This window comes from Xiphias gladius, chromosome 17, assembly GCF_016859285.1.
Source record: "Xiphias gladius isolate SHS-SW01 ecotype Sanya breed wild chromosome 17, ASM1685928v1, whole genome shotgun sequence".
NCBI lineage: Eukaryota > Metazoa > Chordata > Actinopteri > Istiophoriformes > Xiphiidae > Xiphias > Xiphias gladius.
The window spans coordinates 22154601-22169613 of record NC_053416.1 but is presented as its reverse complement, the minus strand read 5'-3'; the positions used below and the strand labels follow the sequence as shown (position 1 = coordinate 22169613).

At 42.5% G+C, this 15013-nt stretch overlaps 2 protein-coding genes across 2 annotated transcripts in view; both read left to right on the top strand.

Annotated features, from left to right (window-relative positions):
- Positions 1 to 6265, top strand: part of srrm3 (serine/arginine repetitive matrix 3) — a gene marked incomplete at its 5' end in the record, with an annotated part of 73436 nt that extends 67171 nt beyond the window's left edge. The window contains 4 exon segments of the mRNA XM_040151310.1: positions 2702 to 2997; positions 3098 to 3349; positions 3450 to 3575; positions 5980 to 6265. Coding sequence (XP_040007244.1) covers positions 2702 to 2997; positions 3098 to 3349; positions 3450 to 3575; positions 5980 to 6265 — 960 coding nt within the window.
- A 4823-nt stretch (positions 6266 to 11088) lies between these two features.
- hspb1 (heat shock protein, alpha-crystallin-related, 1) lies at positions 11089 to 15013 on the top strand. Its single transcript, XM_040151395.1, has 3 exons — positions 11089 to 11595; positions 13502 to 13565; positions 14219 to 15013. Exons 1-3 carry the CDS (start codon positions 11205 to 11207, stop codon positions 14373 to 14375), a joined length of 612 nt encoding a protein of 203 aa, XP_040007329.1. The 5' UTR covers positions 11089 to 11204; the 3' UTR covers positions 14376 to 15013.

Below are 15013 nucleotides of genomic sequence, written 5' to 3'. Positions count from 1 at the left end.
CATGCGGAACAGCAAGCTTTATTTGGTTCCATGTAAAAGGCCTTTTGGAGATTTACCCTTTTTTTTCTGAACTGCTGGGAATGAGCAGTGTATAACTGTGCATCATATTTCAGTCCCTAAACTCCTACTTAATCACTTATCCAAGTTCTGTTTTTGTTGAATGCTTAAAATAGGGGGTTTTGAATATAATTCACCCTCCACCATACACAGTTTAAACTAAAGGAGAAGGCTGACATTACTCTTTTTTTCTTTCTATTACCAAATCCCTTGTAAAGACCTAAACCAACGATGTGTTAGTCCGTTAGTACTTTCTTGGTTCCCTGCCCTGTCTTTGTCACTCAGCCACAAATGTATTTGTAAAAAGCTAGTTTCTTTTTTAAACAAGACAAGTCTACAGCCATGCTAGCAGCTCTGTGCGACTGTACTTACAGTAGGTATAGTCGTGCTGTGATCTAAATGCTAATGTCAGCAAGCTAACATGCTCACATTAACGATACTAATGTGCTCATGTTTAGCAAGCATAATATATACCATGTCCACCAGATTAGTTTAGCATGCTAATGTTTGCTAATTAGCCTTAAACACAAAGTGCAGCTGAGGCTGATGGGAATATCATTCATTTTGCAGGAACTTGATCCTAAACCAAAGTTTTGGACAGATTAGAATTCTGACCTGATGAAGAAGTGGTTGCAAGTTATCGTGAGGGAGATATCAATGTGTGTACCAAATTCCATTGCAAAGTATCTAGTGATTGTGTAGACAGTTCAACAGTTCAACCTCATAGTGGTGCTGCAGAAAAAGTCATTAAGATTCGTCATGTGGGAACCATGAATTATCTGTAGGCATTCCATAGTGGATTAGATATCTCAGCCCGGACCAAAGTAGTGGACTGACAGGCCAATGTTTCCCTCCTTAGAGCCATGCTAGTGGCTCTAAGTATGCCACAGTAGTTTCCTAAAACGTAAGTTTTAGCAGACATCACTCAAACAGGAATAAATAATGTATGGCGAACAAATAGTGAATGGATACACATTTGGTGCTTGAGTATTTACAGAGCCAGGACAATCTGTGTAAGTGTACGGTGCCTCAAACTACAGTGTGTCTGTTCATGGTAATGAAGGAACATGTCGCCCAGTGCAAGAGTGTTGCTCACTGATGTGTTTTTAACAGTTTTTGGATAACAATGGAGCTCCGTGGCACAGAGGTATCAAGCTATCATGATCAATTCATTGTTGATTTTGGTCTTTCATGGGATTTATTGACAATAAGAAAAACAGAATATTGTCTGCCTTATTCTGTAATACAGTGGTAATTTTGAAAACTACTAGCTCCAAGGTAATTGAGTCTATGTATGACACTAAAAGTAGCATTTCATTTTAAAATCCCAAAGGCTCCAATCACATTCTTGTTGTTTTATCAGTTCAATGCAATTTCCACTGACTTCTCACTGACCATGTGCTTTTGGGGGCTCTTACATTAGTCAGTTCCCCAAAAATAACCTCTGATTGCCATAAAATGTGGTTTAACTTAATTCAGTATCAGTAATAAACTTACACTCTCTGTTGTTACGTAGCAACAACTCCCTTGAACTACATTACTGGAAATCTTTGTTACTGTGATAACTATAAGTGTCTTGTATCAAGGAACCCATGAGCGCAAACACTGATTGTAACCAGTAAAAGCTATGGTAGTTATCCTGTAAACGTGTCAGGCAGTAAAATAACACCTTCCCATGGTAGATACTACAAGAAGAGGAAAAAGGTCAAGAAAATACCTCTAACTCTCGCCAGCCAGTCACTCTCTGATGTACAAGAAGGTGACTGGGCCCAGAGGATTTACTCTATGTGTGAGGGACTCCCTGCACATTGTGGTTTTCCTCTTTGCTTTTGAGTTCTTTTCCATTGATTTCCATGCATTGTCTCATGAGTCACTGGCAGGGAAGGGTTTTGTGTCTTTTTCTCTTGCATTTTGTGAATCTAATGATGCACTTATGTTGCCCCACTTTTCCCTTTTCTTCATACCTTACCTACTAAAGGAGGGAATACCACTTTATTGGTAAGTGGATGTTAACCAGAAGGGAGTTAAACAAGAGTAACCATTAAAAAAAAAATACAAAGAAAATGGGTCGCTGTTCACATCTCAGCAATTGTCTTCAGGAAAAAAAATCCAGAAAGAGAAAATTGAGTAGCAGACGATTTGTTTTCTGATTCGGTTGATTCAATAATTGTGATCTTTATTTTGTTCCTTCCATTTCTGTGATGTTCTGTCAAGTTGTCTTCTCTTTCTGTTTTGTTTAATTTCTTAACCATTACTAAAATAACTGAAGAAGTCCTCTTTTTCTACTTGACAAAATCTGTAGCTCTGTACTCTCTGCCTCTGCTCTTAAACTTATTTGGTTCACAGTTTTGTTTTTACTTTTTCCTCTCTTCCTCCTCTTCCTAATTTTTTTGTTTGTTTTTGCGATTATGATTTCTTCAACTCATTATGGTTTTGCATGCCAAGTATTGCATGCGCTGCACCATAGAGGACTATCTATAAGCCATATGGAGAAAACCTAGATCTTTTTCTTTTAGATGTTTACCTTCTTTTGGCAAGTACACCGTAGCACTCAATCACCAACCTGAAAACACTCTAATGCTCTTTTTGTCCTTTTTCTTTTTTTTTCTTTTTTTTTCTTTGTTTGGTGATCGTTTCTCTACAGAAGCTCCATCTGCTGACTGCTAGCTCTGCAGGCATCCAGTCCACTCTGCTGAGAGAGCACAAGCTCCACAGTGCCCCCAGCAGGAGCCAAACAGGACCGATGTGTGCAGCAGGAGAGGCTAAGAGTGTGGATGGCAGGAACACGGCTGTAGGGAGCTCCGTAACACAGACGCCAGGGAGGAGAGGGAGCCAGAGAGGCCAGAATAAGAGCTCCCACTCCCCTGCTCACAGCAGCGACTCAGCCCACTCCCAGCACAATCACACTCATAGAGGGAGGAACTCTCGTCACCAGAGAAAGTGAGCATTTTCAGGCTCTTATCACTGCTTGAATGATTTAGCTTTGCCGCTGTGAGAAAATGATTTGACATTTTCTATATTTTACTGCCAATTACCCTAGGACAAAAGGTGGCCACTCTTCCAAGCGTCACCACCGCTCCAGTCGGGGTCAGGCTCACCATCGGAGCCCATCAGTATCTCCAGGACGACGCTCACACACGTCCGGCAGGAAGAAAGAGGAGTCTCGGAGCAAACCCAACCTCCGACAGCGCAGTAGCTCGTGGAGCAGTGGGCGTTCGTCCTCACACTCTGCATCCAGAGACAGAGGCCCCAGCAAGGCCAAGTCTCCACACAACAGACAAAACAACTCCAGGTGAAATACCACTACCTCTGTCACACTTTTCTGTCAGCTTATGGTTTTATTTTTGTTCTCATGTTGTCGTTTTCCTGATGGCGTTGTGTGTGTCGTGCAGGGAGAGGGACAGCCCTAACCGCTCTGACACAGACAGCCGAGCTCGTCGCCGCTCGCGCAGCTACTCACCCATTCGCAAAAGGAGAAGAGATTCACCCAGCTTCATGGAAGCTCGCAGGATCACCAGGTAACCCAGCTGTCCAGAATCAAAAAAACTGCCTGCTTATTTTTAAGATTCCCATTTGTACATACATTTATTCACAACTTACCTACTGTGTGGAATGTCAGTGGTAATACAGACTCCATTGCAACAGTTTGTCTTTTGAATTTTATTTTCAGCTTTTTATATGTCTGGAGTCAATAGCACTTAAGCATGACGCACTTTATACCTTACACTCTGCAGTTAAAACATTTCCATCAATTTTACAGCCTTGCACTCATGCTAAGGAAGAGGTCATTCTTTTATAGCTCCAAATTACAACAATGACAAACAACAGGAATAAAATGGTGGAAGTAGTTCTTGATCTAACTCTCAACATTCAGAATCATTAAATCCTTTGTGTAAAGTAAAAACGAAAAAACTGCAGGCACAAATGGATGTGGTGATTACATGGGTTTTTGGTTTGGTAGATTTGGTTTGGTTGGAGGGAGCACAATGAAGTCAAAGGTTCTTGAACCAAACACAAAAAGTGAACCGTCTTTCCTGCTTTATACTCTATATATACATGGATTTTGTCACTTTTGGACAAACCTTTGGCTACTTTGCTGTTTCCGGTCATTATGCTGAGCCAAGCTAACAGCTAAAGACTGTAGCTTTGTATTTAGTGTACAGACATGACAGTGGAATCAATCTTCTCATCTAACTCTCGTCAAGAAAGCAGACACACGTATTTGCCAAAATGTAGAACTATTCCTTTGAATTTTAAAGTGAATTCTGCTTTTTCCTTTGTATAGTTAACATATCCAATTGATGTATAAATTTATTTAGTTAGTAGTTCAAAAAAATAATAGTTTTATTTGTATTAACCTTTTTAAAACATGTAGCCAACAAATTGTTTCAGTACAGGGTAAACATAAGAGAACACAGTGAGACCAACGCAATAAAAAGCTACAATATACTGTACATAACAATGAGGACATAAAATGAATCCAGAAATTAAGTATGATTAAACTGATAAAGGGAAACGCGGTATGTATTGAACTCATTTCCAGTGATTTATTTAGTCTGTTTGATCCCAATGAATGGCTTCATAACCATTCACAAGCCCTCCCCACACTGAGAGCATGTTTGTATTTGTTTCCTCCTCTGTTGATGAAAACGAGCTTGAATTAGAGTTAACATATCTACAAAATATTTTGATAGTGAGCCAGCTTCTTAGTTATCATTTAATGATTCTATCTTTTCCCACAGAAGCTTCTTGAGGTTTGTTGCACGTGAAATGTAGTTTGTAGTTAGTTATTAAAACATAAAGAGAAAACTCCTACATCCCTGTGAAAAGTGTTTCTGTGGTGTAAAAAAAAAAACACCTCTTCATGTCACCTCTGTGCTTTCTCATACAAGTGTAGAGAGACATGGGTGAAATGTGTGTACCTTGTCATCTTTCACTCCAATCCTAAAGGTCCTGATTCCAAGACAACTGGATGCTGCTGAACTGAGCTGCTGCAGGCTAGTTACCCTGGTAACAGTTGCTGTGCAGCAGGACCCCTCTAGTGTGACTCCTGAAGCTCGGCTGAACAGCAAACCATCAGAGCTCCCCTGAGTAAACATGGCCTCCTCCTGTTTTTTTTCTGTCTTCTCTTTGCTCCTTCATCTCTTCCCTGAAATTTACACAGAGAAACTCACACCAACTCTAATTCTGCACCCCACTGCAGTTATGCACTAATGCTGTAACAAAGAGATACAGAGATTAAAATGCTATCAAGATGTATTTAAGTGGATACGCTCCATTGCGTTGGCTGTGGATTTCCATGGCAGATATAGAGGACAATGCTTAGACATAGTTATTTACAATGCTGCTGAAATGACAAGGTGAAAGACACCTTGTAGCAGCAGGGACACCTTGATAGCATTTCTCCCCGCACTGTTGACTGTTGATTTTTCTGGGTGTCGGTCTCCACTGAGAAGAAGAGGTTCGTTTGGTTGCTAACAGCTAATTACCTTACAGGAAGCACTTCCAGAGTGGCTATTAACAAGGCAGTCTAAGCTTAAGCTTAAACTAACAACATGCTTTTCTCTGCTTTGTGTGCGTGTAGTTATATTGGGAGCATGTGTGTGTGTGTGTGTGTGTGTGTGTGTGTGTGTGTGTGTGTGTGTGTGTGTGTGTGTGTGTGTGTGTGTGTGTGTGTGTGTGTGTTTGTGGTTGAAAAGCGTTTTTAACCCATATAGCTGCTTTCTTCCAGATCCTGTACTGATCTTAAGTCTACCATGTCTGTAGCCTTCTGTACACCGATTTGATCAAATCTTGTCATAATACATTGTGTGTTTTACATCAGCATCAGATGTGCATTTAACATCAAGATCCCACTGATACTAACTCATCAAACATATGTAACTGTTAACACTCCATCACCCCCCCCTCTCCTATCCCCAGCGCTCGGAAGCGGCCGATTCCGTACTACCGGCCCAGTCCTTCCTCGTCCAGCTACGACAGCAGCCCGTCACGGTCCAGCCGCAGCCGTAGCCGCAGCTACAGCAGCTACAGCCGCAGCAGAAGCCACAGCCGGAGCCACAACCGGAGCCACAGCAGGAGCCGGAGCCGGAGCCGGAGCTGGAGTCGGAGCCGCAGCCAGAGCCGAAGCTGGAGCCGCAGCAGGAGTCGCTCCCGGAGTCACCACAGTTACTACAGCCGCAGCAGCTACGACAGCCCCGGCTTCTGAACGCTCGGCACAGGAGGGAAAACAAAAACAATTAGACAAGTCCTGTTAAATTGACCGTGCTCGGGTTCAGTTATTATGTATCTTTAAACAGTCCTCGACAGTACCCACACTGCTGTACAGTCCAGGGCTCAAACTCCTCGACCCACAACCATTACCCCTCTCTAATACAGAGCCTGGATCAAAGAGGAGAAATGTATTTTGATAGAGCACATTACTATGAAATTGGGTGTCACTGTTCATGTCTTCACATATCCAAGGTCTCGATGGAAACCACATGTCCAAATTAATTTGGTAGAGCCCAAAGAACAAATCTTGCTGTATGTTAGCACTTTCTTTCTCTCCTTCCACCAAACAACCAAAAATGTCAAAATTCATTAAAATATGTGTATATATGTGTGTATATATGTGTATATATATATATATATATATATATATATATATATATATATATATATATATATATACATATATACACATTCACACATCCTAAAAATAGGAGCTGAGTAGAAGACAAAAAGAAGACACATCAATGGCTTACTGTACATTTCAGAGACTCTTTTTCCCTTATCATGTACTCATCTCCCCAAAGACTTCCATTTCACCAAGGCACAGAGATCAACTCAAGTGAGAACAAAAGAAAAGTCGGCAGATAAAATAGGAAGCAAAAAAAAAAAAGGAACTTTTTTTTATGATGAAAAATGTATTGTATAGGTTTGTCTGTATAGATGTAAACTCCTTTAAGTTCTGGCTTTGTAAACTATGCACTGTATATTCCATATAGTTTGAGGAGGTTTGTTTAGCATGATGCATCAGGAGAGACTTGCTGCTCGCAGGAGTGAACCTTTGTTGAAATTGAAGATGCCAGGGTGCATCTGTGCTCCCTCTGACCTATACAGTACGTCAGACACCTGCATACACTGGTGAATGGGATGAGGAAGAAACATGTATTATGTACTTTTACTCTTTTCCCTGTTTAAATGATTATGTAGATTCTGCTAACCCTGTTTGAGTGTGTGTGCGCGTGCGTGCGTGCGTGCGTGCGTGCCTTCTCTGCAATGGCCAGTGAGGTAATTTTTTTTTTTGTGTATCCACTGTAGCCCGCATCTAAAGGCTGTTGTGTGGTACTGTACAGGAAAACTGTCTGCAAAAAGTCTCCAAGCACACATTTGTGTGCTATTTATGGATCTACTGTATTTATTAGTTTATTTATTGGGTTATTTATTATTTAATTTATTTATCATTTCCCAATGAGCTGTAAAGCAGTTGGAGGTGCTTTGAAGATGAGATTGCTGCAGATGTATTCCCATGTTTCACACAAAGCTGGTTTCTAGTGGCGAAGGTTTATTTCGCTAACAGATTAGTAAGCAGCGTGTAGATTCACTGCTGTGTGTTTAAGACTCTCTGATTTTAGCCAGTGTAGATGAGTCTTCGCCCATAGTTACTCCCACGACTGCCAATATGGCTTCCCTGGCCCATTGTAATGGTTCATTTTAATGCACGCAATTATGGCTCTGCCTGTACTGAGAAGCGAGGGACCAGCCACAGACAGAACCAAAATATCCCCATGTGTGGAGAAAACAGTCCACTATTCTCTGCTGTATTTTTCCAGCCACCACATACTCCAGTCCCTTGTATAATGGGCCACAACATGTTTCTGAAGGTCCCCTGGTTACTAGCTTCAAAAGGAGGACACATGTAACTTTAGCATAGCAGAGACACCAGTGGCTCTTTAATGCCTCCTCTGTCTCCAGCTTCAGTAGTACAGTAAACAAACTGGCGAAACAATCAGGGATCACCCTAAGTCTTCCTTACCATTCGTCCAGTCTCATGTCCATCACACAGTGTTGCATCCCCAGTCTGACTTATCCCAACTATGATACTCTGCAATCCTATGAATTTATTCAAAGTATAGCATTGCCCCTTTGGTTCTACAAGTCATTCTTTGTAATGTACAAGTTATTATACCTGACAATAAACTGAAACATGGGTAAATAATTATACTGTTGTGTTCTTTCTCTTTGTAACTTCAGGTGCAGTGATACTGTATCTTGTCTGGCAGGCCCAGTGCATATATTTGCCTACAGATGGCACTGATGAGAGCCTTCCAGTACCTAAAAACAAAAACGAGAACTTGAAGCCTCACAAAAATGGCCTAAAATCTTCTATTTTAGGGACGGTGCAAATGTCAACACCAGACTCCTGCTGTGATATACTGTGACTGATCGAATTATATTTGTTTCAATAAAAGTTGAGCTAAATCCTCCAAGAATTAAATAAAATAAAGAAAAAAATAAAATTGAGAATAAATAAAAATGAAATATAATTTACCAAAAAATGACCTTAGAAACAAAACCTACAATAAAGGGTTTCATTTGATTGCAGTAGTCTCCACTTTCACGTCACCGATCATATCTCTTTTATGTCCCCTTTTCTTCATTCTCCCTGCCAGATTTTATTAGTTTCTTTTTCTCCTCATGTAGAGAGACAGACAGAGACATGCCACTGTAACACCTGCAACCACAAGAGCTTTGCGTCTTTTTAAAGTTGAAAGCCCAACAGACCTTTTCACAGCAGACATGTTGACTTGTCATGGCAGGAAAAACACCGGTGGAAGGAATTTCATTAACAATGGCTCACTTCCATCAAGCAGAGGTGGGAGTAGGTTGCACATGAGCAAGTCTCAAGTCTTAACCTTCAAGTCTCAAGCAAGCCCCAAGTTACTGTGTTGAGAATCAAGCAAGGCAAGTCAAGTCATCGCTCAGGTCAAGCAAGTCACAAGTCATACGAAGTTCTGATGATCTACATCAGTTTCCTAAATCTAAATCAGTTAAAAGACAGTCGTCATGAAAAGTTGAGTCTTCCTTTTCAAAATTAACGCAGAAACGAAAACTGTGGCTGCCTGCTGGCACCTTATAATCTTACTGTTATATGAGATTTTGTGGCAACGTAGAGTCCAGTGCACCTCTGTCTCAACCTCACCTGTCGAACAGTGACCACATGTTCCGTTTCTTTCAGTTGCCACGATTTCTTGTGTCTTCCTTGTTCGCTTGCCAGTTTGTGGTCACTGTGTGGTCACCGGATGGATGGAGAGTGTTCAGGGACAGAGAAAATTCTTATATGCTTTGGCTTCTAGTTACTTCTTTCCAGTGTTTCCGATGCATTGTGTTATAATTTGGTTTCCTCTGAATGGTGTTTGGAAAGCAGTGTTGTTGTGAGACTGGTCAGAGTGTGTTTGACAGGGAGCAGTTAGTCTGAGCACCACCTGGCTTAGGGGACCCTTTTCTGGGCTCAGCTCTTGGTTCTGAAGGGCTTTGGAATGGCGGGAGTCTGGAGGGCTGGATTTAAGGCACTTAGAAACTGTGAGTGCTCTCTTTTGAATGTTGATCATCAGTGGGTACCAGCTCGACAGGCATTTCTTTGTGCGTGTAAAATGTACCTGCCGAATTCTGCATGTAGAGATTCTGTTGGGTGTTTATCCCAACGTGTACAGCTATGATGACTGAGTGGACCCCATACTTCACTACCATGTAGTGCACGGGCAGGATAACTCTATCAAATCTCTTAAGGCATATTTTAATTGGAACTTGGAAGTCATAATATTTTCTCTTAATTGAATTTAGAGCTCTTAGACTGTTTTCTTTTAGTGCATTCACTGCCTTGATGAAATTTCCTGGTGCTGTTTTTGTTATACCAAGGTAAATAGAGCTCATACTGTGATCAGTGATTTGACTATTTATGGTGAACTGGTACTTGTTCTCCTGACATCTGGGGCATTTTTGATAGATCGTGATATTAGTTTGCCTCATATTTACTGCCAGGGCCCAGAAATGATATTGAAAGCCCAGTACACATGAATGGCAAAAGTGACATAATTTGTCCTAGGAAGAATGTCACTGTGGACATCTGAAATCTTCTTTTTGACCAGGAAGAACTGAAGTCTAGCTAGTAAATGTTAAAACGGCCACTTGTTCTTTTATTTAGGATTTTTAGATATCTTAAATTTAGTTTTGACTAGTACAATAACAGTTGCATGTATCTTGAAATACAACTTTTAATAGTGAGACTGTTAAATGTGGACATCTTTAATTACCAGTCTGACTGATGAGAATAAAGTTTCGACTAGGAGAAATGCTATTATGGATATCTTAAATGTAATTACAAATAGGAGTGTGATTCAATTAAATGCTTGCCTTAAGAGCCTTTTACAAATACAACATCTCAGGAGAGTGTCGGTGTGAGGCTGGCAGGAAGAGATCTGTGACCAACAATAAGACCAGAAATGGCGGCAATAAAGAGCCTATTAATGCCCCATTTGTGACACTAATAACATGAGGGTTGCTGAAAACATCACTGACACTGATCTGATAGCATCCAGTGGAGAATACTTGAATATTGTTGACTACATGTAGACCAAGTAGTGTGTCTCCTCAGTTCCTATACTGCATCCTCCTCCGTGCCATTATTTCACAAAAGAGCTGAGGATTCATCTTATTCATGTTAGTCTTATCTTAGTCTGAATTTGTATGTGCTCAGCAGGTAAAGTTGACTTTCCGGCTGCCTTTTAGTTTTTTCAAGCTCTTTGGGACGTCTAGAGAGGGGAAGGGGGATTACACACAGCATGAGAGAGGCAGGTTTCACAGTGCACTGGGCAGCTGTTACTGGGGTGGGCCTTCCTGTTGGATTCCATTCGAGTGCAATGTCTGCCACAAATAGATATTCTAGTACTTTCCATAAATGCATTGGGGGTGTGAGCTGGGGGGGCTTGAGTCAAAAGAGAGGACGCTGTTGAAAAGGGTGGTGTCAGTGAGTATAAAAGCTCTCAGCTGAGAGGCAGACAGCACATTAGGAAAACACTTTCAGAGAGGCCAAAGGGCTCTTCATCTGCAGCCAGCAGCCCTCCGTTACAACAACACTCCTCTGCTGCCTGAACACAGCAGCCATGGCTGAGAGACGTATTCCTTTCACCCTGCTCCGCACCCCAAGCTGGGACCCATTCCGTGACTGGCACCAGAGCAACCGCATCTTCGACCAGACCTTCGGCATGCCGATCCCGTCAGAGGACTTTGCCACATTCCCCAGCACCCACTGGCAAGGGTACATCCGGCCCTCCATCCTGGCTCCCGACATGAGCGCCATGATGCCACAGACCCCCATGATGTACCCTGGCGCCATGATGGCCCAGCAGGCTCGTGCCCTGTCCCGCCAGATGAGCACCGGCATGTCGGAGATCAAGCAGACCCAAGACAACTGGAAGGTGTCCCTGGATGTCAACCACTTCTCGCCTGAGGAGCTGGTGGTGAAAACCAAGGATGGTGTGGTGGAAATCACAGGTGAGCCTCCATTTCTCTTTCATTGATCCCCTTTTTGTGCTGTAGTGGTATCTACTGCATGCTGATTTAAGGAGGCACTGTATTTTTGTATAGTTATAGAATACACACCTGAACCTTGAAGGCCATTTCCACTCAATCTAGCAGCAGTGTAACAAAACGCTGTCCAGGACAGATGCATTAGCAGGTACATAACAGAATGTCTCACGCGCTGTACTGTTCTAAGGTTTAGAGAAACTGCTACAGTACAAAACAAAACGACACAACATAAAAAGGCAGGAAAACGTTTTGCTACGTCAAGTACAGGGCAGATTCATTGCTGCAGTTACACAATATCTTGACGCAATATACTGAGTTCCAGTACACTGGAGGGCGGGTCCTTTTGGATGCACCCCTGCTAGATGAAAAAAACAATGCACAATTCAACATGTGGGAGGCGACTTTTACAGCAGCTCCCACAGGATCACAGTGCAAGAACTGTAGCCAGTTTCACTCCCCGAGGTGAAACGCTGTCATCTACCGCAAAATGTGAAAACCCGCAGAAGGTGTGGAATGGATCATTTAATAGCTTAGCTCTCTGAAGCCCCGAGCTCCCTTTTCTCTTAGTCAGTCTCAGCCTCGCTTTCTGCCATTTAACAAAGAATTCATACTCTCAGAGTAGGGGATTTAGCCGTGACTCAACCAGTGTGTCTGCTACTTTAAAAGGACTGCTGGATTTTGTCCAGGCACAGGGTCCAGGGCCTGACTATGGCCAGTATCTCACTGGTGAGTGATTGAATAGACAGGAACAACAAAGATAAACAAAGCATGGAATTCAGTCCAAGTGGAATTTGCCACCTCATCTATCTCTTATGGCACCAGCAAACGAGGGTGATATGTTTAAAGATGATATAACCGACTGCACTCAAGAGTTTTGTATACATATCAAACTGCAACCTCTCTATGCTACAGCAATCCTCTCAGCTGCTTTCATGCATACTCAGAACTAATGCCCCTTCATGTTGAAAAAGTGCCTGCATGGCCAAGCCAGACATGCGCTCACGCTGGCAGCGTCGACCTGTTGAAAAGAGGACAGCTCCCAGAGGAAAGCCTCCTTTATCGGCCTGTTGTCACAACAAACATATTACTGTAGAGCCAGAATGAAGGGCAATGTTTCAGCATCACAGCCGGGCATCTGAATGTCTGTGAGAGACTGACGGGACATAATTAAGACTGCCGAGGGTCTTTTGTGGCTGATATGGCCACACAGGTGGGAGCTGTGCCGGATAAAAATACCACCACAAAGGCCTCCACAAAGCTGTTCCCCCGTCTCCGCTCCTTATGCTAAGCTAAACCAGCTCCTGGCTCTACAGCTTCATATTAAGTGTACAGACACGATTGGGGTATCAATCCTCTCATCTAACTCCCAACGAGAAGGTGAATAAGCACAATTTCCCAAAATGTCACGAGATGTTAATTTATCTAGCCCTACACAGTAGGTGTGCAATGTTGAAAATCCTGGAAATACTGAATCTACCTTAGTTTGATAGTTAAAAACTACAATCCAACTTTATTTTAAGCAAGTCATGACAGTGTAATGATAGTTATAAGGTGTAATAGCTCAAACACCTACCCCGTTTCAGTGTAAGTGGTGTAAAATTATGGATTACAAAGTCATCAGGCATTCTGCCTGAAACAGATACTCAAATCTGTTCCACACCATGCAATCGTTCCCTCTGCTGGTGCTATATTCCTCAAGCAGCTTCCTTCCACCTTATCGCTTTTCTTTCCATTTAGTACGCTTTCCAAATACATGCAAGATGTCGTCTCGCAGAATTGGTGCATCATAATGCATTCCCTTTATTTATAACACCTGAAAGAGAGAGATTAGTGCCACATTTAGGTAAAAGAATGTTGTCTGTGCCCTTAGGCAAGCACGAGGAGAGGAAGGATGAGCACGGATTTGTGTCCAGAAGCTTCACCAGGAAATACACGTAAGTAGCTCATTGTTTTAAACTTCATTCATTATCACTGGACAAGTTTGCAGAATTTAATTGAACCAAAAGCAGTTTTGTTCCAGAGCACTTTTTACAATTATGTACTCCAGTTAATCGAAGAAAGCTACGGGCAATGCAATATGTCAACAGCTCAATTTAAACCAGCTTTCTTATTCAAAATGGGTTTGTTTTGGCCGTTTGATGGTGGCTTTGCGGTGAATTTTCATGGAGGAAATGCATTTTTCAGGCCGGGTTCAGATTCCTGTGATTCTCTTATCACGGCTGTGCCGGCGCGAGTCTCTTTAGTTTTCGGGTTGGTCCGGCCTGTAGAGGGCTGGCCGTGGCTGACAGCTGAGTTTCATGCTCTGAAAAGCCGCAGCAGCTACAGCCTCCACTTCCTCGCATCCATCTCTCCTCTGTCTGAGTTTTTAGCTTCATAGGGCTCTGCTGCCATCCAGGGGCCACAGCAAACACTGAGGGAATAAACTGAACTGGTCTTAGATCTGAATTTACCCCATCGAGGGTGTTTGAGGCATCGTTATTTCAGTCAGTCTTTGTTTAAGTAGTAGCAGTGATACTTTTTCTTTGTAAATTTCCTGGAATGGTTTCTTAGACTTTTGACCTAATTGTGTTGTATTGCCCCCCCCCAGCCTCCCCTCTACAGCTAACGTTGAGAAGGTGACCTCTTCCCTGTCTCCTGATGGGGTGCTCACCATTGAGGCTCCTTTGGTCAAACCCGCCATCGAGTCCTCAGAGACCACAATTCCTGTCAATGTGGACAACAAAGGTGGCGTGGTGAAGAAGTAGGGAGAAAAGCAACACAGCGTCTCCCCCACACATACACACACACATTCAGATAATCACTTTATTCCTACAAAGTGCTTCCAGAGAGGTGAGGAAGCAGCTTATTGCTCTCACTAAAGCAGGCTTGCTCACACATCCAGAGACAGAAGAGCCAGGGATTGCCCTGGTTCCTCTGTCTCCCCTCAGTCTCTGATAATGAGCCAACCCCAGCTGAGTGCCCTGTGTAAACACTTCTGCAGCAGTTCCATATGCCTTCTCTTTCTGCTGTAATTACAATCTTCATCTGAACATAGGAAATCTCAGTTTAGCCCCACTCACAGTTTTCTTTATTTCTCTGCCTCACTTAAACACACACACACACACACCTTTCTCATTTCTGTTGAGCAAATCCCCTTCATGCTGCTTCTCAAACGCACTTAAGACAACAGCCAAGTGGACTGTAATAGCAGTGATCTTGTAAATGAAGGAACCAAGGCCCCAGGAGAGCATATACACCACCATTCTATGTGCAGAACAGTGCCTGTTAGTGATCCCACTGCGGTCTCCCTGGTCTGGAAATAGACTGGTTTCATCTGCAGTTGCCTTTGGACACTAACTATTCAGCTATGCAAACAGAGAATAAAGAACAAACAGCGCACAGA